This window comes from Nicotiana tomentosiformis, chromosome 4 (genome assembly GCF_000390325.3).
Source record: "Nicotiana tomentosiformis chromosome 4, ASM39032v3, whole genome shotgun sequence".
Taxonomy (NCBI): Eukaryota; Viridiplantae; Streptophyta; class Magnoliopsida; order Solanales; family Solanaceae; genus Nicotiana; species Nicotiana tomentosiformis.
Window position 1 is genome coordinate 17,682,452 of NC_090815.1, and position 24,809 is coordinate 17,707,260.

The 24,809-nt window shown below is 37.2% G+C and overlaps 2 protein-coding genes across 2 annotated transcripts; both read right to left on the reverse strand.

Annotated features, from left to right (window-relative positions):
* Nucleotides 1-5,289: 5,289 nt before the first annotated feature.
* On the reverse strand, nt 5,290-7,145 carry LOC104102689 (putative GEM-like protein 8). The gene is made up of 4 exons (XM_009610506.4): nt 6,691-7,145; nt 6,515-6,589; nt 5,789-6,063; nt 5,290-5,705 (listed from the first exon to the last, which is right to left on the reverse strand). Exons 1-4 carry the CDS (start codon nt 6,845-6,847, stop codon nt 5,514-5,516), a joined length of 699 nt encoding a protein of 232 aa, XP_009608801.1. The 5' UTR covers nt 6,848-7,145; the 3' UTR covers nt 5,290-5,513.
* A 1,507-nt stretch (nt 7,146-8,652) lies between these two features.
* LOC104102764 (putative GEM-like protein 8) lies at nt 8,653-10,345 on the reverse strand. The gene is made up of 4 exons (XM_009610613.4): nt 10,054-10,345; nt 9,860-9,934; nt 9,211-9,485; nt 8,653-9,127 (listed from the first exon to the last, which is right to left on the reverse strand). The coding sequence occupies exons 1-4, from the start codon at nt 10,208-10,210 to the stop codon at nt 8,936-8,938; spliced, it is 699 nt and encodes a 232-aa protein (XP_009608908.1). The 5' UTR covers nt 10,211-10,345; the 3' UTR covers nt 8,653-8,935.
* Nucleotides 10,346-24,809: the final 14,464 nt, after the last annotated feature.

A 24,809-nucleotide genomic window follows, 5' to 3' on the forward strand; every position in this document is an offset into this window, starting at 1 on the left:
TTTGCTTGAATTAAACCCTGGTCTCTCATGGTTTTAATCTATGTCTTCTATTGCTGCAAGGTTTGAAAATGTCTTTCTTTTAGTTATCTGGTCAATTACAGTAAACTAATCTCATTGCTGACTTATTTTGTTATCAAGATTTGGGTGCACATGTGGTGTGTATAACTTTTGAGTTGGCACATTTGCTTTGTGATGCAACCTACTTTTGTAAGTTAAGAGTAACATATGCATTTTGAAGTCATCTTATCAAAACCTAAACGACCTTTTTACTTTTCTATGCAAATCGACTCATAAATTCCATTCATGGGCCACATTTCTCTACAGTCGCATGTAATATTTGTTTTTCTAACCATAATCTTATTTAGTTTCTTCTAAAACTTCCCTTCCAGGGGTAGGGGTAAGGCTGCGTACATCTTACCCTCCCCAGACCCCCACTTGTGGAAAACTATTGGGTTTTTTGTTGTTGTTGTAGTTTCTTCTAAAACTTAAAATTTCAATTGGTATTATCGTATGTCCCTTCTTTGTGGCTCTGAGTTGATAATCATTTATGTGTAAAAGGATTGAATAAGCATTTATTTAAAATAAAACTAATAGTTGGATTGTTTTCATACTACTAAAGTCAAAAAAAGTGACATTTCTTCTCCAATTAATCTTGCAATTCCAAGTAGGAGGCATTTGAGATTGGATTGCATGCTCGGGACTAAATTGAGTTAGTTGGATGGTGTGGGTGTTTAAAACATGGCTATAAGTTTTGCCTTAAGGCTGTTTGCTGGCTCGCTACGGGGATCAAAGCGGACTGTGGGTGAGAAAAGGGCAACACTGGTCAAAATGAACTGGTGCTATGAGCACAATTGCGGAGCCACAATCACAACATTAGTGATCTTTGCATGGTAACAAAGGAAGTTGCGATCACAACACATGACTCACGATCGCAGCAAGGCAAGGTCTGGGAGGTAGTAAGCCCAAGCTCAAAAATCACAATCCTGAGCCCGGTTGCTGCAATCGCCACTCTATGAGCTGGCTGAGGTATTGAGCTCAACTTCATAAATTGTGAACATGATCCCAAGGACCGCTATCACCGCTTTCTTCCTGGGATCTCAAATCTTCAGTGTTGCTATCACTGCACAAGGCCTGCAATTACTACTAGAAATTCGGCAAAAACCGACCAAGGTCGATCGACCAACTTTGGTCGGTCAAAAAAACGGACCAAAGTTGGTCGGTTTTTCAAAATATTTTTTTTAATTTTTATTTTTTACGAAACCGACCAACTTTGGTCGGTTTTCTTTGGCGCAAAAATGCGGGAAACTATTTTTGAGTCCCGCGAAATTTATGTTTCAAGAAACCGACCAACTTTGGTCGGTTTTTCAATTAAAATAAATAAAAATTAATATTAAAAAAACCGACCAAAATTGGTCGGTTAATTCGGCCGGTCATTTAAAAAAACCGACCAACTTTGGTCGGTAATTTTACTTTTTAATAAAACCGACCAACTTTGGTCGGTTATTTTCGTGCGAAAATACAATTAAAGAGTATAAATCAAATAAAAGACAGTCTTAAAACAAAATGTACCAATGGTCTAGTGGTAGCATAGTATCCTACCACAGTACAGAACCCTGTTCGATTCCCAGATAGTGAATCTTTTTATTACATAATTAAAATACCGACCAACTTTGGTCGGTTTTTTTTTGCAATATTTTTTTTTCTGAATTTAATTGACCGACCAAAGTTGGTCGGTAATTTCCGACCAACTTTGGTCGGTATGCCTTTCCGACCACAAAAAATATCGTCCACACGTAAATGGTCGCGTTTTGGTCGGTTTTTGGCCATTACCGACCAACGTTGGTCGGTTTTTACCGGATTTCTAGTAGTGAATGGCAGCAAAGCTATTCACATGTGCAACTATAACGATTTATCACTTTTCTTGACTCCCACACCCCTAACTTGGTCCAAGAAGATGAAATCACTCCCCACTTCTTCTGAATTTCAAGGTAAGTCGTATTTAACTTGATTTAAGCTATTCCTATTATAATAACTTTCACGATCCAAAATCTCACCAGTTATGATGGCGCCTATCTCAATCTTAGGCAAGCCCACAATCTTAATAAACCACCATATCTTTTAAATTTAAAAATAAAATAATTAAATTCAGCGGAAAAAATCTCACAAATACAAATATAACACTCTCAAAATCCGGTGTCACTGAGTACATGAGCATCTAATATGAATACAAAGTCTGACTGACAAAATCACTGTCTGAAAATATAGAACAATACAATAATTAAACAGGAAGGGAATCAAGTCTGCAGACGTCAAGCAGCTACCTTGATAGTCCCCAATAGAATTAACTTCGAAATCTAGCAGCCGCCGTATTCGAGAGTACCTGGATCCGCACACGAGGTGCAGAGTGTAGTATGTATACAACTAACTCAATAAGTAACAAGACTAACCTCTGGACTGAAAGTAGTGACGAGCTTCGCAGGTACATTCCAGTATAAATAATGGTACAACAATGTAGGCATGCTTTCAAGTTCAACAGTTAAACTCAGTACAAGTGAAATAGATCAATACTGCATGATATGAGAAATACGACATCTCAGTAGAAAGACCTCAAGTAAATACTGGTCACCAATTATTCGGTCACTCGGTACTGTTTATGGCCAATGTAGCCCAGGGGTGTTCCAACCCGTATATATATACACATTGACTGACAGTCAATCACTCAGTACCATATAAGACCAATCCAGCCATGGGGTAATTTATCCCCAAATGTAAATGATACGGACAAGATCCATGTCCAGGTGAATTCATTACAATATAAATAAGTAACGCAAGTCCATGCCCTGGGAAATCCATTCCGAATATATATAATCATCTACGCTCACTGGGGGTGTGTACAGACTCCGGAGGGGCTCCTTCAGCCCAAGCGTGATAGAAAGCCTATATGGCCTACTGCAGGCGGGCAGTCCCGATCCGTATAATAACAAAACCTATGAGGCCTGCTACAGGCGGGCAACCCGGATCCATAAAATAGTAAAGCCTATAAGGCCTGCTGCAGGCGGGCAGCCCCGGTCCATTTATTGATAACATATATAAAGCCAATATGGCCTGCTGCGGCGTGCAGCTCGATCCCATAAATATCCTCACAATGGACGAATATGACTGAGTGTGAAATGTATATTTTTTAAACAATTAATTCAACAGCAACACGACCCCATGGGTCCCAAAATATTGGCACATAGCTTAAACACGATATTTAATAAGAGTCTCGGCTCAATTTCTCTAACACGTGGAACATGTTCAGATAATAACATGATTCATTAATTTTACAACTGCACAGGATTTATTCAAGACACAATTTTTGTGGTGCACTTCTAAATGCTCGTCACCTATCGTGTGTGTCACCTCCAAACAATTTATATCATACCAAATTTCGGGGATTCATACCCTCAGAACCAAGTTTAGAAGTGTTACATACCTCAAACCGTGTAATTTCGCTATGCCTTTGCATTGTGAATTGGCATCCAAACGCCTCGAATCTAGCCACAATTAATTCGATTTAGTCAATAAAATTTATTGGAATTATTTCCATAAGAAAATGCTAATTTTTCATAAAAATCCGAAATTTAGCTAAAAAAAGCCAGTGGGGCCCACGTCTCGGAATCCGACGAAACTCACAAAATCCGACAACTCATCCAATTAAAAGTTCAACCATACTAATTTCACTCAAATCCGACTCCGAATCGGTGTTCAAATCTCGAAAATTCATTTTATAAAATTGTAGAAATTCCTCCGATTTCTCTTGAAAAATCAATAATCTAACGCCAAAAACGAAGATTAATTCATGGAATGTAATCACAAGGGAGTCAAGAACACTTACCCCAAGTTGTGTGAAAAATTTCCTCTCCAAAGTCGCCAAATCCGAGCTCCAAAATCCGAAAATGGAGAAAGAAACCATAACCCACGATTTTATCTTCTGTCCAGTATTTTACACTTCGCGATCGCGAAACACAAAAATTTCCAGCCCAAAATTTGCCTTTCGCGATCGCGAAGAACAAGTGCCCAGCTCTTCCAGACAGTCTCTACTATAATGGTCATAACAATTTGTACAAAACTCCAAATTACAAATGGTTTAACTTTCTGAATACTAGACACAAAGGGCTACAACTTTCATTTTTGGATCATCTCCGAATTCCTTATAGATTGCGAGATATAAGCTTCCAAAGTCGGGTTAGTGCAGCAGGATTTTCCTCTACGCGATCGCGAAAAGGCTTCCGCGATCGCGATTCACAGTGTCCAAACAGCAAAATTGCTCTTCGCGATCGCGATTATTTGTCCGCGATCGCGATGAATACCTCTATGGCCAAAAACCAGCAACTAAGAATGGCTTAGAAATAGTCCGAAACCACTCCGAAACTCACCCGAACCCCTCGGAACCTCAACTAAATATACCAACAAGTCCTAAAACATCATACGAACTTAGTCGAAGCCTCAAATCACATCAAACAACGCTAAAACCACGAATCATGCCCCAATTCGAGCTTATGAAACTAAGAAATTCCAACTTTTACATTCGATGCCGAAACCTATCGAATCAAGTCCGATTGTCCTCAAATTTTGCACACAAGTCATAGTTGACATAACGAAGCTATTCCAATTTTCAGAATCGGATTCCGACCCGATATCAAAAAGTCAACTCCCTGTCAAACTTTCCAAAAATTCATCTTTCGCCATTTCAAGTCTAATTCCACTACAGACCTTCAAATATTTTTCCGGACACGCTCCTAAGTCCAAAATCACCATACAGAGCTATTAGAATCATCAAAATTCAAATGCGAGGTCGTTTACACATAAGTCCACATCCGGTCAACTTTTCTAACTTAAAATTTTCAATTATAAGACTAAGTGTATCATTTCACTCCGAATTCCCTCCGGACTCGAACCAACTAACCCGGTAAGTTTTAAAACGACTATAAAGCATAAATTGAGCAGTAAATGGGAAAACGGGGCTATAATACTCAAAACAACCGGCCGGGTCGTTACAATAACACATGATTTAACTCTCAAATCTTAGATTTTTGTTGGATACCCTATTCTGCCAAATTTTCACCCAAGTACTAGGGTTTGAACTATTGAGGTAGTTTGAGATATTTGACACCACCCAACTGTTAGATACACTCTTTATAGATTATGGTTGGTGTGTGATTATGCTGTGGGGATGATATGAACGGGATGGATGAATCAAGATTCACTCTAGCTTTTCATGAAAATGGTTGGATGACTATGGCCAAGTCCCAAAAACATGAATTATCCTTCCGTTTGCATTAGTATTACAATAAGTCTATACATCCGTATTAACTCCCAATGCTCAAAGCCTACAAAACCTAAGACCTCCCTTGAGCAATGGAGCTAGTTACAAGTTTGAACAAATCTGTAAATTCGTTTCTGCATCAACATTTTACATTGATGAATGGGCGAATTTGGAAACAAAATGAAAAAAGAAAGGGAGAAAAAAACTATCTTCTTAGCTTGCTGGAAGAGCTTGAAATTGCCTGCTGTAGATATCTTAGAGTTTTTTGATGATTAAGGAATCCCATAAACCAAAACTCAAAATCATCCTTTGTAACTACTTGTATATACTTCTGTGATGGCTTTTCCCTATTTCCGTTCTCTTTTGCTTCCTTTATCTTACTTATTGGGATTGATACCTGCAATTATGAACCGGCCTATTAGATTATGCTTTACATGGCTAGAAAAATAGAGATGAATGAAAACCAGAGCAGAGGGGTACCTTGTAACGGATTTTAAGCAACTTTCCAGTTGGAGATAAGAGCTTTATTGATCGCTCACTGCAGAAAGTAATCTTATCAGTAGAGATGAAGAAAAGGCCTGCCATTGGACCAGCTGTCGTTGATAAATAGCATTGAGAAACTTTCAATAGCTTTTCATCATCTCTAACACTAAACTTCTGCTTGAATATTCTCTCCAACCCTCCTACTTGAAGAATCTTTGCCCCAAGGCTCAATTTTCCCTTCACAGTTTCTGTTAGTTTCGGGCTTAGGCTCACTGCACAAATAAAGGACATTACAACCAATACTTTCTACGGTATATACATGTAAATTGTGCTTCTTGCACGAATTTGTGTACTTCATTGACTCACATATCTGTGTTCTTTAGATTTACACTAGTGTTTGGCCATGACTTCACTTGCAAATACTGAAGGTGAAGTTTGGCCATCCGTATTTGCAGATAGTGGAACTTTTTAGCATTTAAAAGACGGGTGAAATATTGAAAAGCTTGTCTGAGTAGCATTTCAAGTGAGATAATTGTTTTTTACTCGCAAAACCGTAATAATTTTTCCACGGAGAACTAATGTCCAGACACAATTTCAACTTCCAAATACTATTTTTCAATTTCAATTTCAAATACTTTTTTGTTTCAACTTAAACAAAATATTGTCTTAGTAATATTTTCAATAAATATTTTGAAGTCTTTTATGGAGAATATAAGTGCTTACCATGCTCACGGATGCCTTGTGCAAGACAGTCCATCCTTTCTCCGAATTTGTTCATCTTACTAATGACAGAATTTCCTGCATATTCAAGAATATTTTTATTTTTATGATCTCTTCATTCTAGGGTCATACGACAAGATCAAGTTGATTCTTCATCATGAGACAGATGAAATACTCACTTTGCTTTATTTTAGAAAAGTTCTTTGAAGTTGCATATGGAATAATATGGTCTTCACTTGCAGATAGAACCAGTAGTCTTTTTGGCTGCCTTTCAAGTGAGCATACTGCTGAACTCATGGGAATACCCACCACAGTTCCACTGAGTAAGTTCTTCATTGTGATTCTGATTTTGCGGTGGAATATTGCTGTATTGTGAGAAATATTTAAGTTTTGGTTGATGGTTTAAGAACAATCCTTGTAGCACTATATATATATAGGAGTTTGGGAGAAGTTGATGAATCTTTTAACTAATTGTTGCATGCATGAGTCAGCTATGGGTCATCAACAACCAAAAAAAAAGATCATGCATGTGCTTTTTAGAATTTTCTTTTGTACCAAGAAGAAAAAGGTTGTCAGGAAGATGGGAGTGTTTTCAATAAATCTTTTTATTGATTGAAATTTGAAATATTCAAAAATCAAAGTGCAGTGCATGTTCAACCTCACCCTTTATTTTCTTTTTTTTATATCCCTTTGCTTGCATCAGTCCATCAATATATATCTTTTTTTCTTGCTCCTAAAGGTATTGAAAATGTCTTCTTTTAGCTGTCTGCTCAATTACAGTAAACTAATGTCATTGCTGACTTATTTCTTTATCAAGATTTGTGTGCATATGTGGTGTGTTTAACTTTTGAGTTGGCAGATTTGCTTTATGATGCAACCTACTTTTGTAAGTTGAGCAAAAGTAAGAGAGTTTTGAATATTGAAGTCATCTTATTCACCCTAATTACTTTACTTCTTTCCATTCAAATCGACTGATAATTTTTATATAGATTAGGATTTATGAGTAAGCATTTGTTTAAACTAAAATTAATAGTTTTGACTCTCTAGAGGGATGTTGTCTTGAAATTGCTAGTAGGAGTTGACCTAAATATTTATTGAGAAGCACATTGTTTCCCTAAATATATTATAGCACATTTTTTAATCTCATCTTGAGGTGTAAAGGCAGGATTTGTAGGCATCCATGCCGACTCTCTGTGGAACGCAACACATACAGACATAATTTAGACGTTTTCAGTAAACTAATTTATTTTCTCCATAGTTTGACCAACTTTTGTCTTTAGACAACAATACTTTGAAATATCTATAGAAATAAAAAATTACAGAAGGAGGCACAAAAAGTAGGGAGCCTTGAAGCAACGGTAAAGTTGTCTCTGTGTGACCTATAGGTCACGGGTTCAAGCCGTGGAGCAGCCACTAATGCTTGCATTAGGGTAGGTTGTCTACATCATACTCCTTGGGGTATGGCCCTTCCCCGGACCCTGTTTCTTTTTTTAAATGAGGTACAAAAAATAACGTGTTCTGATGCATTTTTCATTTGTTTCTTCCAAAATACTTAGCAAGTTATAAAGAAGTTATCTTTAATACTCCCAATAATACATATTATGTGGCATTATTCTTATTAGTCCGTTCAAAAAGAATGACACATTTTTTTTGGAAATAATGCAACTTAAAAAATTTCATTTTATTCTAAATGGCAATATGCTTTTATGGTGACAAAAATTTTATTGTAGGTTTAGGACCATAAGTACAAAAGTTTTTTTTTTCTTAAACTTCATGTCGAGTCAAACTCCATCACATAAACTGGCTCAGAGAGAATAATATTTTTGGAGGTTTGCACTGTGTTTTCATTCGTTTTTCGAATTATACGATCCAACAAGCTAGTTGGTCATTTTTTGTCAGAAAATGAGTTTAGTTACGGAGAACTTAAATAAAATGAAGTGAACCTCTATTACATGCAAAACGAAGAGCATACATGTTACACGAAAAAAATCTCAAGAAGGATATTATAATTAAATTAAAATATAATAAGGCTTATGCCTTTTTCTTTTGGATTGTAGGGTTTAGGTATATGGTATCCTACTCTCTTGGTTTCACTATACATGAGGCTGCTGAGATATTGAGAATGATGTGAAAGGGACGGATGAATCAAGATTCACCATAGATTTCATTAAAATGATAGCATGACTATGGCCAAGTCCCAAAAGATGGATTAGCCTTTCGTTTGCATTGTTTTTACAATAAGTCTATACATCCATATTTACTATTAACTCCTAAGGCTCAAAGCCTACAAAACCTAAGACCTCCTTGAGCAATGGAGCTAGTTACAAGTTTGAACTGATCTGTAAATTCCTTTCTTCATCAACATTTAACATTGATGAATGGGGGAATTTGGAAACAAAATGAAAAAAGAAAAGGAGAAAAAAACTATCTTCTTAGCTTGCTTGAAGAACTTGAAATTGCTTGCTGTAGATATCTTAGAGTCTTTTGATGATTAAGGAATCCCATAAACCAGAACTCAAAATCATCCTCTGTAACTACTTGTATATACTTCTGTGATCGCTTTTCCATATTTTCACTCTCTTTTGCTTTCTTTGTTTTATTTATTGGGATCAATACCTGCAATTGTTAACCGGCCTATTAGATTATGCTTTACATGGATAGAAAATTAGAGATGAAAGAAAACCAGAGCAGAGGGGTACCTTGTAACGGATTTTAAGCAACTTTCCAGTTGGAGATAAGAGCTTTATTGATCGCTCACTGCAGAAAGCAATCTTATCAGTAGAGATGAAGAGAAGGCCTGCCATTGGACCAGCTGTCGTTGATAAATAGCATTGAGAAACCTTCAATAGCTTTTCATCATCTTTAACCTTAAACTTCTGCTTGAATATTCTTTCCAGCCCTCCTACTTGAAGAATTTTGGCCCCAAGGCTCAATTTTCCCTTCACAGTTTCTGTTAGCTTCGGGCTTAGGCTCACTGCACAATTTAAGTTAAAACATTGTCATTAAAATCAATACTTTCTATCGTATATACGTGTAAATAGTGCTTCTTGCATGGTTTTTTACATCAATACTTTAGATTTACATTCTTTGCGTTTGGCCATGCTTCACTTTCAAATAATGAAATCATTATATGCAAGTTGAAATTTTATTACCAGTATTTCCAATATTGAAAAACTTGTTTGATGAGTATGTCAAGTGAAAATTGGTTTTAAGACACTAAACATCAAAAAAAAAATTCCAAGTTCGTTCATGTCCAAATACAATTGAATCAAATACTCTTTTTCATCTTCAATTTCTTATACCTTTTTTAATGTTATATATCAAGAATATTACTATATAAGTGCTTACCATGTTCGCGAATGCCTTGTGCAAGACAGTCCATCCTCTCTCCCAGTTTGGTCATCTTCCCAATCACAGATTTTCCTGCATATTCAAGAATATTGTTATCTTTAAGATTTCGTCATTCTAAGGGTCATTAATACTCAGTACTAGTACAAGAACAAGTTTATTATTCTTCATCAAGAGACAGCGGAAATACTCACTTTGCTTTAATTTTGATAGGATCTTCGAAGTTACAGATGGAACAATATGGTCTTGGCAAGAAGATAGGGATAGTAGTCTTTTTGGCGGCCTTTCAAATGAGCATACATCTGAATTCATTGGAATATCCACCACATTTCCACTTAGTAAGTTCTTCATTGTGATTCTGATTCTGCAGTGGAATATTGCTGTATTGTAATGGTCAGTGAAAAATATTTAAGTTTTGGTTGATGGTTTTAGAACATTTCTTGTATCATTATATATAAGGGTTTGAGGAGAAGTTGATGAATCTTTTAACTAATTGTTGCATGAGTCACCTTTGGGTCATCAACAACCATAAAAGATAATGCATGTGCTTTTTTAGAATTTTTTTTTGTACCAAGAAGAAAAGGTTGTCTGGAAGATGGAATGTCGGCTGAGATTTTCAAAAGTTACAGTGTCTTCCATAATCTTTTTGTTAATTGTAATTTGAAATATACAAAAATCTAAGTGCAGTGCATGTTCAACCTTCCTTTCCTTTCTTTGTTTTTCCCTTTGCTTTCTGTCCATCTCTCTCATAATAGTTGTGTCCGGTCAGTTTGTGGGCACGTCAACTATATATTCCTTCGGCTGGTACCTACAACCTCCCATCAACATAAGTACTAACGAGCCGTTTGGCACGTGGACTATATTATCCCAAGATTATCTGACCTAGACTAATTTATCTCACCTGGGAGGTGGGATAAAATAATACCAAGTTTGATGGGACAAAGGTAGGATAAGATGAGATATTTAGGATTAAGTTTGAGACTAAGTTTATACTATATTTGGTTGACGGTATAAATTTATGCCGCATATCATACCGACCCTAATGCTACCCACCAGACGAGAAGAAATCACTTATCAAACTAAATCCTGGTCTCTCATGGTTTTAATCTGTCTTATTATTGCTGCATAGGTTTTGAAAATGTCTTTCTTTTAGTTGTCTGATCAATTACAGTAAACAAATCTCATTGCTGACTAATTTTGTTATCAAGATTTGGGTGCACATGTGGTGTTTCTAACTTTTGAGCTGTCAGATTTGCTTTGTGATGCAACCTACTTTTGTAATTAGAGCAAAAGTAAGAGAAACCTATGCGTTTTGATGTCATTTTGTCAAAACCTGAGCGATCTTTTTACTTTTTTATGCAAATCGACTCGCGTGTAATTCATTTTTTAACCATAATCTTATTTAGTATCTTCTAATGTTTAAAATCCCAATTGGTATTATCATAAGGCACTTTAACTTTTATGGATCCGAGTTGATAATTTTTTATATGTAAAAGGATTGAATAAGCATTTATTTGAAATAAAACTAATAGTTTGACTTTATACATGAATATTGTCAGTGGCGGAGTCAGAATTTTCACTAAGGATATAAAAATATAAATAAGTAAATCCACGAAAAAGTCATGGGGTGTCAATATATATATATATATATATATATATATATATATAAGTCTTTTATCTATCTATACAATGTAATTTTCCTAAGAAGATAGTTGAATTGTCTTTAGTGAGAAGCAAGTTGTTTTGGTTGGATGTTAATGTTATTTTATCCGGTAAAACCTACCCGTACACAGTGTTATGACACATGTCTTCACATATGTTGTTATCATTAAACCGTAGTTGATTAATGCACATTATCAACAATAACAAATTCAATGTAATTTCATAAGTGAAGTATGGAAAAAATAGTGTGTAGGCAGATTTTATCTCTACGGTGTAAAGTTAGAGAAACTGTTTTGGACAGACTCTCAATCCATATTAAAAGATTTCAATATGTGCGCAGGGCCAACAGATCTTGTGCACTTTTAAGGCAGATCTGTAAGCCATTGTATGCTGACTTTATGTTGAACCACGTACGCATGACTAATGATTTGAAATTTCTGAGTAATGCTTTGTAATTTGACCAACTTTTGCCTTTGGAAGACAATAACTTGAAGAATCTAAAGAAACAAAAAGTATTTAGAGATGAACTTTATGCACAAAAAAATAAGTATATTTTGGGATGCATTTTCATACGCCTCTTTCGGCATAATTAATAAGTTACTTTAAAAGTATTTTTATTGTTTTGCCATGTGTTTGGATTTGTTTTTTCGAATTATGTGTTATCCAACAATCTAGTTGGTCAAACTTTTATCGAATGTGTAAGTTACTCAAAACTTAAAATAATATGAAATCAACCTCTATTATGTACAAAACGAGAATAGAGATACACAAGTGTAAGTATCTCCTTTTCCTCACATCTTGAATGATCTTTTCACAATTTAAAAGTGGTTCCTTTTCTCTTACCAATTTATTAAATGAGATAAAGCTTAGTTTAACGTTTTAAAATTTTGATATAAGATCATTTGAGAATCTTAGATTTAAAGCTCTTAGATGATAGATGCATCATTTTTTATTCAATAATGTGTTATCGTCAATGGTTTAAAGTTACTGAATTCGGTCTAACATGTATGTTCTAGCTCCGCCCCTGCCCTGCAATTGAACCAGCTGTTGTTGATAAGCATTGAGAAACCTTTAACAATATACCACTCAGATATATAGTAGTGTTACGGGAACATAATGCACTTTGGAGGGGGAGGCTACATGATGCACTTTGGAATTGTAATCTGTGATGGTTGGGCTAAGTTAATTTGGATTTAAATAATATTAATGTAATCTTAATATTAACAAATTGGTCCAAAAGTTTATCGAACAATCAGATGAACAAAGCTGAAGTCAAAGTCGTGCGACGACGACGATGCGAGATTTGCCTTCTTTTCAACTCTTTAAGAGCTAGAAGAAGTACAATTGTATATATATCCATCAAAACTCTTTTCCTCTTCCAATATGGGACAATGTCCCTTTTGTAAAAGAGGAAAATTCAAAAAAATTATTTTTTCTTCTATTTCTCATTCACTATATTTTATGTTATTTTAAGCTTAAACCCAACAGTTTATAGGTTCGGGAATCTAGTCCGTTTAAGATACTAGGTTTTAAATTAATAATTTGCACATATTCAATAGATTTCTGAAGACAAATATAAGGTTTGGATTAAAGTTATTGGATTCGGCCAAACACGTAATCTGTGTTCTAGCTCCGCCCCTGCCTGCAATTGGACCTGCTGTTGTTGATAAGTAGCATTGAAAAGCCTAACAATATGCCACTCGGATATATAGCAGTGTTACGAGAACATTATGCACTTTGGAATTGTAATCTGTGATGGTTGTGCTTGTGCTCACCATATTCCAAAATTCCAATTTTATTTTTGAATTAATAGGGATTTAGTTGGATGACTTTTAAGTGATAAAATTAAAATAGTGATTTTTGTGTGATAAATCTTTACTCGGATGACAACAAATGATTGTTTGTCCACAAGCATGGCAAATATTTTTTGTATACTTGATCAGGCCCAACTATGCCTCCGAAGAGGTCTAGTGGTCGTTGCAAATATAATCTGATTTACAACTCTGAAGTCAAATGTCACAGGAAATTAACTTACTAATTACAACTACTAGTTCCATACGAATTCAAGTATTCAACCTTCAGAAATATTAAATAACGATTTGAATGTTTAATAACTAAGAGCAAAGTAATTAAAATGCAGTAATTTATAACTAACAGAGTAAATATTGTAGACAAGAATTGAAAAAGTATAGGGTTATGATTTCCCCTATTGTCGGAATCTCCTCCACCACGTTACCTATAAATTCGCCTAAGTATTCTCTACCGATTGTGAGTACTTTGGGTGTCATAGCTCTCTCTCGAGTAATTGCCATAATTTACTACACGGCACTAATTCACGGCTCACTACAATCGCACCAATATTTCGTTATCTCTAATCCCGCCTTTAAACCCTCCGTACTGATCTCTCAAATACGTTAGGAGTGGTGTTGTTCGACAACTACCTAAATGTGTACTCTCGCTCTCTTTCTCTCTCTCTCGAGCAATATACACACTAAATAGGCACAGTTAATTGAGAACTCTTCAATTAACAACAATGAAAATATAGTTGAACAAGTAAAGAAATATCAAAGGAAAAAATATATTAAACGTAGTATAAAATTATCGTCCAATCGGTTCCATCAAATCCTAGATTAGAAAGTTTAGATACCCATAAATGTATCAACAATTGCCATGATGTTTAAAGATATTAAACTATAAAGTATAGAGATGAACAGAAGGGAAACTCGTTTTGCTTCTTGCTCCACCGTGCTATCTCGCCTTTTTCTTCTCCAAAATAGTATCCCACCCCTTCTTAACTCATATGGAAAGTATTTATATGTTAGGGTCGAAGTCCTTGAGTCCAAATCCAGGTCAGAGTCTTTTAACCCGCGACTTTTAATCACCTAACTATAGACCTCGCGAAACCTGATCTATAGCACGGTCAACCTGGCTATATACCTCGCGAAACCTGGTCTATAGTGCGGTCAACCTGGCTATAGACCTCGTGAAGCCTGGTCTGTAGCACGGTTTGGGTAATTGATGCTTTTGCACTCTTTTCTTGCATTTTTCCCTCTTTTTATGCAACTTTCATTCGACTATTTCTTCCGATGTTCCTACACACAAAATAACACAATTTAGTTCAAATGTCGCACAATAATTCACTAAACCAATAAATTATAGTGCGAGTAATGTACTAAAGGTATAGCATTTTGGCCGAACATCACCACCCCACACTTAAACGTTGCTCGTCCTCGAGTCAACCACCAATTCACACTAACATTGAGCACTTTATTTTCTTTTAGCACATCTGAAGCACACCATACCTATGATTATGGTTGATAGCAACAATTAAACTTTATAATATGCTTTCAACACACACTTCCCTTTACTTTATATCATACTTCAAAAATTTATTCAACAACAAGACAACATGCTTATAACAATCATAACCTCACACACCGACTCAATATTACAATGCATTCATGGCTTGAATACTTAACATCATAGAGAAATCTAATTAATAATGTCACTTATCCCTTGTGAAATCATGCGCCCTCACAACAAGAACAAGAGAGTAAGTTGAATCCATACATTCGAATCAAATGCTCAAATATATTTGAAGGACTCACATATATCAAAGAAACCATGCACTCTCACAAAGAAGTCACATGCATGCACAAAGTACCATACGATTGCCCATTATATAAACCTCTACTAATGTAGGCTTGCTCGATCTAAAATCAATTAGGACTTTTTATGGTTATAATGTGGACTAAAGGACGGGTAGGATAAATTTGGGAATAGTGACTGACTCTCTTAAGCATTTTAACACATCACAAAATTAACTTAATTGCATATTTCTTCAACCCAACTGCAATTTCACAAACAATATCATGCCCAAAGTATTTCCTATTTCTTTAAGCACTACTTTACTTTATACCCACTAGCAAGAGCAAGATATTCTTATTTTCTTTTGCTACATTCTTTTTTTCTTTTCAACAATACTTTTTTTCTCTACCATTCCTGCTAGTGGTGTATTCTTTACAATATAAGTGCACCTTTCATTCATTCATTGGTTTCATTCAAAATCCACCCAAGTTCCCTCCTAACTTATTTTAGCGCTCATTTTACAATTAAAGTATTTTAAGAAGTAAAATGATCAAAACAATGATAATTAAGAACAAAGGGGTATAGGCTTGTAATGTGGTTGCCAAATAAATGTTTATAGGCTTAAAAGGGTTGACTATGGATAGATATTATTTGTGGTAAGCATTAAGCTCAAACAAAGCAAAGGAAGCCTAAAATTATTTTTCGAACCGAGGAAAACCTAAAATTTCACTTCAACTCATATATCGGGTAAGTTCTAGACTCTAATGCAAAGATACAGACTATACAATTTCTCACCACACATGGCACATGACTCGCTAAGGACGGTTCCATTCCGATTCTCAAACAACTGCAAGTATTCACGGAGCCACAAAATATTAAGCATCAAGTACAAAGTGACACAAGCCAAGAAAACGAGATATAGGCGTCAATAAACATGTTATCTACTTAACAAGGCATCATAAGCATTTTCAAACCATAGGGAAGGTACTACATATGCTAGAGCCTAAATTTGCTACTATCAAACTAGTCAAAGGCGCCTAACATATCTCATTTTTCCATCCTTTTATTCCCTAAATCTTACTCTACTCTAAAGATAAAAAACTACTACTCGGTTCAACTACATCCCTTAGAAAAGTACCGAGACACAAAGAAAAATCATGAGGGATTATTACTACCTAAAATAATAAAAGTATATACTTTTGGATTTTTCTGTGTTTTCATTTATTTTTGTTAGACTTTAGTCCCTCAAGAAAACTGTTAAGGAGATCCATCATCGGTAAAGGTTTAATCATTTCAATTTGTTTTTAATTTTTATATTCTATTCTAAAATAGAAAAGACGAAGCTAAAAAAAATAAAAATAAAAATAAAATAAGAAGTAATTAGTGTATCTAATATTTTTGCAAGTCACAAATAATATAACCTCCCACCCCACACTTAATTCATGCAATGTCCTCAGTGCATATATAAATTCATAAAAAGAATCAAGTAGGGTGGTAGGAAAAACTCCCTGATCAGTCATCGTCATCGCCTTCATCTTCGAAGGCCCCATCTGCAGTTGTCCACTCTTCATCCTCTGCTCCCTCCTCCGCATCATCATCATCCTCCTCCTCGGACTGCTCTGGCTCGGCCTCGGAACACTCTGGCGTGTTGACATCCTCATCCTCTGGGAGTCGTTGGCCATCGCCAAGCCCAACCAACTGTTGGGCATGAGCATTGAGCGAGAAACACTCCTCCAAAATGGCCTTCTCCTCCGTAGTGGCCGGCCTCCCTCCAATTCTAAGCTGCAAGTCCATCATCCCATATAAATAGGCCATAAAGCTATCATCTCAAGCATTACGCTCGGCCCCTGTCAGTGAGGCCATCGCACTCTCCTCTTTCGTCCGAATGCTGGTGATGTCTGTCAGTCAGAGGGGTCGTGGAATGACTACATCAAAAGCTTGCTCATCCTCCACATCCTTTTTTCCCAGATACTGAGTCAGCATGTTACCGAAGGTCAATCTATCAATTCTCTTGCTTGTTCTCACCTGCGCCATCTGGTAGCGTATCAAGCGGCCCACATTCACTTTTTTGGCCAGTCATTAGGAAGTACAACATGCATATCCTTTCACGGCTAATAAGAGTCTCATGGTTGCATAGTAGTAAGCGCGTATTGATAATTTTCAAACACACCTGAGCTTCCGACTTCATTTTTTTCTTTGGAAATTTCATATGACCTTTGGTATTCTTGTCACGAACCCAAGCGGATACATAATTGACACCACAGAGAGTGTGTCTCAATGCCAGATATATTGGACGGGTAATGAAGTTATCCAGGGGCTCCTGGGGAACATCCAGATCTCCCAAGTAATTGCATATAGCTGATGCAGAAAAATCAATCAACCTCCCCCAAATAGGTACTAGCTGCTCAGGATTATTCGGATCATACCCGGCGTAAAATTCATGGATAAGGTTTTCATTGATATCCTCAGTGTTTCTAAACATGTAGCTCAATCAAAGATCATGAATACCCTTCCAAATTGAGTGATACTTAGCTTTTAGACGGCGCTCATGAATAGCCGACTCAGAGTGTATATGTTTCAGCTGACAAAGCTTGTACCAGTCCTTGGCAGATGTGGGTATACTCTTAAGACCAAATTCTTATTGTCCCGCCTATTGTGGGATGTGAGGCTGCTAGAGCTGCAACTGCTTGCAACCCCTCAACTTGGCTTGAAGTGGCTTCCCCTCCTTTTCTCTTTTTCGGTGGAGGTGCGGAAGAAGCCTTAGCTTTGTTGGGAGCAGTGGCTTTGCCCTTGCCTTTACCGTTGTCCTTCTTAGGAGGCATATTCGTACCTACACAAGTAGACATTAGTCAAACATGGAAGCATTTAATCACTTCAAAACATGGTCTTACGAACCCACACTTAAGAGTTCATCACATGATGTTCAATAATTTTCGAGGCTACTCAGACTTCACCTCTTTATTTTAGCATGAGAATCAAGCAATGATACAATGATGTCTACTACAATAGTGGAGCATATGGCTACCGGTAAGCCACCCCAAACTTAAAATTTCAAGTGGTGCAAGGCGACATATCGCTATTATTACAATCCCGGAGACTCGGGCTCCAATGGGGACAAAGAATGCCTTTGAGGCATTTTGACAAACACTTAGCGTGCGCTAGTGTCATGGAGGTGCTTATAGGAAAGAGGGATTGCCTTACCCTCCCAAATCGTCTTGGGAATTTCGTGCTACCACTTTTTGTACATAACAACAATACCATTCCTATGGGGTTTATGGGGTTAGGACAAACAAGCACATTGTTACTATGAATCACAAACCCAAAAGTTATCCGATTTCATTACTTTCCACAATTCGAAATTTGGCAAAGAAAAGAGTTAGAGACCATACCTTCGATGCTTAGGAGGAGAAATTTCTCTTCAATTGATGTTGTTGGTGAGTGAAGGAATGGATTAATGAATGGCTTTAATGGAGTTTGCGTATGAAGGGGAGGGGGAAATTGGAGTGGGCAGTAGGGTGATTTGTGAGATTGAGGAGTAGGGTGTTTTGTGAGATGGGAGATTAGGGCGGTCAGTGTTGTTTTAATTAAGGTGTGTGTGTAGTGTTTAGTAGAAAGAAGTAATAAGAAAAGCAAACTAATAAATAAATAAAACATTACCACTTACCTAGCGTCGCGAGGTCTGTCGCGAGGTAGATATCGCTACAGCCCAAGCGATTCGTGCTCTACAGCATGGTGGAACCCTGGCGACGCGAGAGACGAAGCCTGGCCTAGCGCGCTAGGAACCTGGCGCCGCGAGGTCTGCTGCCCGGTCCACTGGTGCTGCATGTTGTGCGACACAAGGTAGGCAGTGTGGTCCGGAGCTTACTAAAGTGATTTTTTTTATTACATTTTGTGAACGATTCTAAGCACTACGACCTCCCAGCGTGCTCTAGTACCTGTTCGCACACCAAGACTTAACTAAAAACTTGTTAGTGTCTAAAAACGAAAAGAAAATTCTAGTTACTCTAAAATAAACTACAAGTTGGGTTTCCTCCTAACGAGCACCTTAGTTAACGTCACGCCATGACGAATACAATATTACAATGGGTTGCCTCCCACGAAGCGCCTGATTTAACGTCGCGGCACCTCGCAGGCTATCGAACTTAAGGTTCACTCAACATTTGAGGCTCCTACAAATGAGTAACGGATACAAACTTTCCTCATCCATGCCGAGGTAATGTTTCAACCTTTTCCCATTGACTTTAAACCCATTCGTTCCATCCTCGAATTCAATTTCTATAGCTCCACTTGAGAATACTTGTACAACTCTAAATGGTCCCGACCAGTTAGATTTCAGCTTACCCGAAAATAATTTCAATCTTGAATTATACAACAACACGACATCTCCGGATTTTAAAATTCTCTCTTGAATATGCTTATCGTACATCATCTTCATCCTTTCTTTGTACAACCTGGTGCTGTCAAAAGCATGGCAATGGAATTTGTCAAGTTCATGAAGCTCTGTGACTCTACTCGTACCAGCGGCCTCCATGTCAAGATTTAATTGCCTTAATGCCCAAAATGCTCTATGCTCTAACTCCACCGGTAAGTGACACGCCTTTCCAAACACCAATTTGTATGGTGACATACCAATTAGAGTTTTGAATGCAGTGTGATAGGACCATAGTGCATCATCCAATTGTTTCGCCCAATCAGTTTGAGTAGCATTTATAGTATTGGTCAAAACACTCTAGATTTATCTGTTCGACACCTCCACTTGCCTACTTGTTTGTGGGTGATACGATCTTATGGCAAACGCCATATATTTCCAACAACTTTGCAAAGGCCCGGTTGCAGAAGTGGGTGCCTCCATCACTGATGATCGCTCTTGGAGTACCAAATCGGGTGAAGATATTCTTTCTTAGAAAACCAATAACTCCTTTTGCATCATTTGTTGTGAGTGCCACGACTTCTACCCATTTGGAGACATAGTCCTTAGCTACCAGTATGTACTTGTTGCTATATGAGCTAACAAATGGTCCCATAAAATCGATTTCCCATACATCGAATACTTTCACCTCTTGAATTGGGTTCATGGGCATCTCATGTCGACGGGAAATATTCCCTGTCCGTTGGCACTCATCACAGCTTTTCACCCAAAAGTGTGCATCTTTAAATAATGCCGGCCAATAAAAGCCTGACTCCAGCATTTAGCACCTGTCCTTACTCCTCCAAAATGGCCTCCATACGGGGAAGCATGACATGCCTGCAAAACAGAAGGTTGGTCTATCTCGGGAATGCATCTCCGGATCATGTTATCAATACAAATCCTAAACAAATATGGTTCATCCTAGAAATACATGCGACAATCACGAAAGAACCTCTTCTTTTGCACAGAGGACAAGTCATAGGGAACAATACCGCTCTCCAGGTAGTTTGCAATATCTGCATACCATGATGCTACCTCAAGGCTCGTGGCTAAATATTTTTCATCTGGGAAAGTCTCCACGATCTCTTCCACCTCAACCCTCTTTTTAGCTCCTTCAATCCTGGACAAATGACCAGTAACTTGGTTTTCCGTTCCTTTGTGGTCACGGATTTCCAAGTCGAACTCTTGCAACAATAGCACTCATTGAATCAGGTGTGGCTTTGACTCCTTCTTCTCAATTAGGTACCTGAGAGTCGCATGGCCAGAATAAACAATTACCTTTGAGCCTATTATATATGACTTGAATTTGCCAAATGCAAACACCACTGCTAGCATCTCTGTCACGACCCAAACCGTAGGGCCGTGACGGGCACTCGATGCCTAACTCAACCGAGTACCAACGTAACGTATCATTCTTATCATACTATCATGGGTAAATGAACCGGAAAGGCTGTCATGAGTTAACTAGAATAAAACATAAGGGAATACTAGACATAGGACGGCCCAACATGATATAGAAACTTATACATGTGACATATGAGCCTATAAAGATGACATAATCATTTGTATACTCAAGACATAGGCCGATAAGGCCATACATGTATCCATATACATATTATCTGCCTACAAGCCCCTAAGAGTACATAAATGTTATAAAGGTCGGGACAAGGCCCCGTCATACCCATCAATACATATTCAAATCATACTGACCAAATAGGCAACTTCGGAGCAAGTGGAGTGCACAAACACCTTCTGCTGAGCTGATAGCCTACTAGGAGATCTCTCAACCTGTCTATCGGGACCTGCGGGCATGAAACGCAATGTCCCCAGACAAAAGGGACGTCAGTATAAATAAAGTACCGAGTATGTAAGGCATGAAAGAAACATGGAGTAAGAAACTTAACCTGTAAGTCTGAATAGCTATGTGAATCATGAAAATATTTATAATGTCATGCATGTGCGTATAAATGCCATACCATGCATAAGTATATGCGTACATAACATCATAAAGCCTCTGAGGGAATCCCATCATATCATCTCATCCACTATGGGTGAAATCATCAACGTATACCAGCTGATCAGGTGGTGGTGCGTATTTAATACCATAACCTTTCCCCCATAAATCATATACATATACTATATGCGTATATAACACCATCTGGTCATGGATCAATATACATGTATAAATAAATGCAGTGCATAATGAAATAATTCAATAAGATCTATCTGAATGTCATGAGACCCATGAATAGACGATATGATAGTAGGACATATGGGGAATCAAGAATATAGGTAACCCTAGTACTTCTAGGAATAGAATCATTCGTGAAAATGGCATGCTTGCTCATTTCGTTGTATCATATGGATCATGCCAAAAAGAAAGAAGGGATAGCCTTAACATACCTTATCACAATCTTTTAAATCACCAAGTTGAACTTGCCTCTTCGTACCTTAACCTAAAACACCAATAATAATACTATCATTAAGTTACGAAAGGTACAATTATCACAAAACGAACGACAAGCTTATTTTGTATTAAAACGGGCAGCATCTCCCCTATAATCCTTACTTCTTTGAAATTCAAGATAACACCAAACACAAAAATATCAACATGTATACATTATTTTCCAATCTTATATACACCACAAAATACTACAAAACAGCCCAACACACCCCAATCTCACAAAACGGCCACCGTAGTAGTGTCAAATGGCCCGAAAATATTTCGACGAACGACCAGGCCACCACCCTGCATTTATGTGGTGTTTATCCCCAACATTACTCCTCCAAAACTCCACAAAACAGTAGTAAAACACACAAACTAACAGCAACACAAAACAATCTACAAAATAGTCTGGTACAAGTGAATAACTCGAACTCACGGCTTTCGATCACCGTCCCGTGAGTTCTAACTATTAGGAAATAAATTTATCAACCTTCCTTGATATTTAAACACGTAAATACAGAAATTAAATATTTTATTAACTATTAAGTACCTTCCAAAACTCAAATTACAAAGAAAAAGAGAGGCGATATAGCGATACTTACGTCGTAGAGATCATTTTAATGTTATCGCTTCTTGATTCCATGTCCGGGATGATAATCTTGTTTGAAGCTCTTGAAGAGAGCTTAAGAGTAAAGTTAGGAGTCTTATTGGGTTGTGTGATCTGGAAAATGGAAGAAATAAATGAGATAAGGATATAAATATCCATTTTGTTTGAAAAGTCAAAAGGTGCTACTTGGCACCCTCGCATTGGTCCTTCTTCCAACGTTTATAACTTTTTATTCGGGTGTTGTATGAATGCACGGTTAATAGAGTTGGAAACTAAATTCCAAGACCTTTAATTTAGTATATAATATGTCCCAAAATGACCTCATATAGCACACGAAATGTATTTCGCAAAAAACTCTGTTACAAGGCAAATCCTTAGTCGTTTTTCCGCCACTTTAATCCGATTTTTTCCAAACTTCATATTTTCTATCCAAACATACTATATAGATATATTATGAATTTAAAATTATTTAAATCATGATTAACAAGTCTCATATTCATTACATCACCTTGGAATGCACAGGGTGTAACAATCTTCCCCCCTTAGAAACATTCGTCCTCGAATGTTAAACTCCCAGAAATCTATATAAATTTTGGCAGAGTATCCTCTGTAACGGTACTAGTACTAACTTGTCACACAGAAAACCCAACAATACAAATCCACACAGGGCCACAATCATCAATAACACCAATGGCCTCACACGACCAATAACAATAACTAACATAAGAATCAAGTACCATATACGTACCTAAAGGCTGTGATGTCTCAGTCTGATCCTCCTTCAGAAGTGGAAACAAGTGAGGATACCTAGTCTTCATTTCTTCTTCAGCTTTCCAAGTAATCTCCTCCATATTATTGTTAATCCAATGTACTTTAACCGAAGCTACATCCTTAGTTCTTAATCTCCAAACTTGTCTATCTAGTATAACAATGGGAGCTTCCTCATATGATAGCTTCTCTGTAACCTGAACATCGTCAACTGGAATGACTTTAGAGGGATCTCCAATACACCTACGGAGCATAGACACATGAAATACTGGATGTACAGACTCCAATTTGGAAGGCAAGTGTAACTCATATGCTACTTGGCCTACTCTGCGTATAATCTTATAAGGTCCAATATACCGAGGGATAAGCTTTCCTTTCTTACCGAATCTCATAACGCCTTTCATCGGTGATACCTTTAGGAATACCCAGTCATCTACCTGAAACTCTAAGTCTCGTCATCGATTATCTGCATAGGACTTTTGACGGCTCTGAGCTGCTAATAGCCTTTCCCGTATAAGCTTAATCTTCTCAACTGCCTATTGTACCAACTCTGGTCCTACTAACTTAGTTTCCCCAACCTGGAACCATCCGATAGGTGACCTACACTTCCGTCTGTAAAGAGCTTCGTATGGAGCCATCTTCATGCTGGAATGATAACTATTATTATATGCAAACTCAATAAGTGGAAGATGATCGTCCCAGATACCCCTGAAGTCCATCACACAAGACCGTAGCATATCCTATAATGTCTGAATAGTACGTTCAGCCTGACTGTCTGTCTGGGAATGAAATATTGTACTAAGACTTACCTAAGTCCCCAATCCTTTTTGGAAGGACCTCTAGAAATTAACTGTAAACTGAGAACCTCTATCTAAGATATCTAAGATAATAGATATAGGGACACCATGAAGTCGTACTATCTCCCTAATGTAAAGCCTTGCATAATCCTATTCTAAGTAAGTAGTCCTGACAGACAGAAAATGGGCTGCTTTTGTTAGTCTATCGACAATAACCCATATATCATCAAACTTACATTGGGTATGAGGTAAGCCTATGATGAAATCCATATTAATCACTTCCCATTTCCAAGTCGGAATCTCTATAGCTTGTAATAATCCATAGGGTTTCTGATGCTCAATCTTAACCTGCTGACAATTTGGGCACTGAGCAACAAAATCTGCTATATCCTTCTTCATTTCATCCCACCAGTATATTCCCCTGATATCATGATACATCTTCGTCGCTCCTGGATAAATAGAATAACGAGAATAGTGAGCTTCTCACATAACCTGCTGGCGTAACCCTGCCACATTAGAACACATAATCGACCTCGATATCTAAGGACTCCATCTCCTATAATCTCAAATGGTGTATTCTTCTTTTGAGGGGATGTATATCTGTAATGAGCTAGCACAGGATCCTCATACTGACATTCTTTCACTTTAGATCCTAAAGACGATGTTGTCGTGTC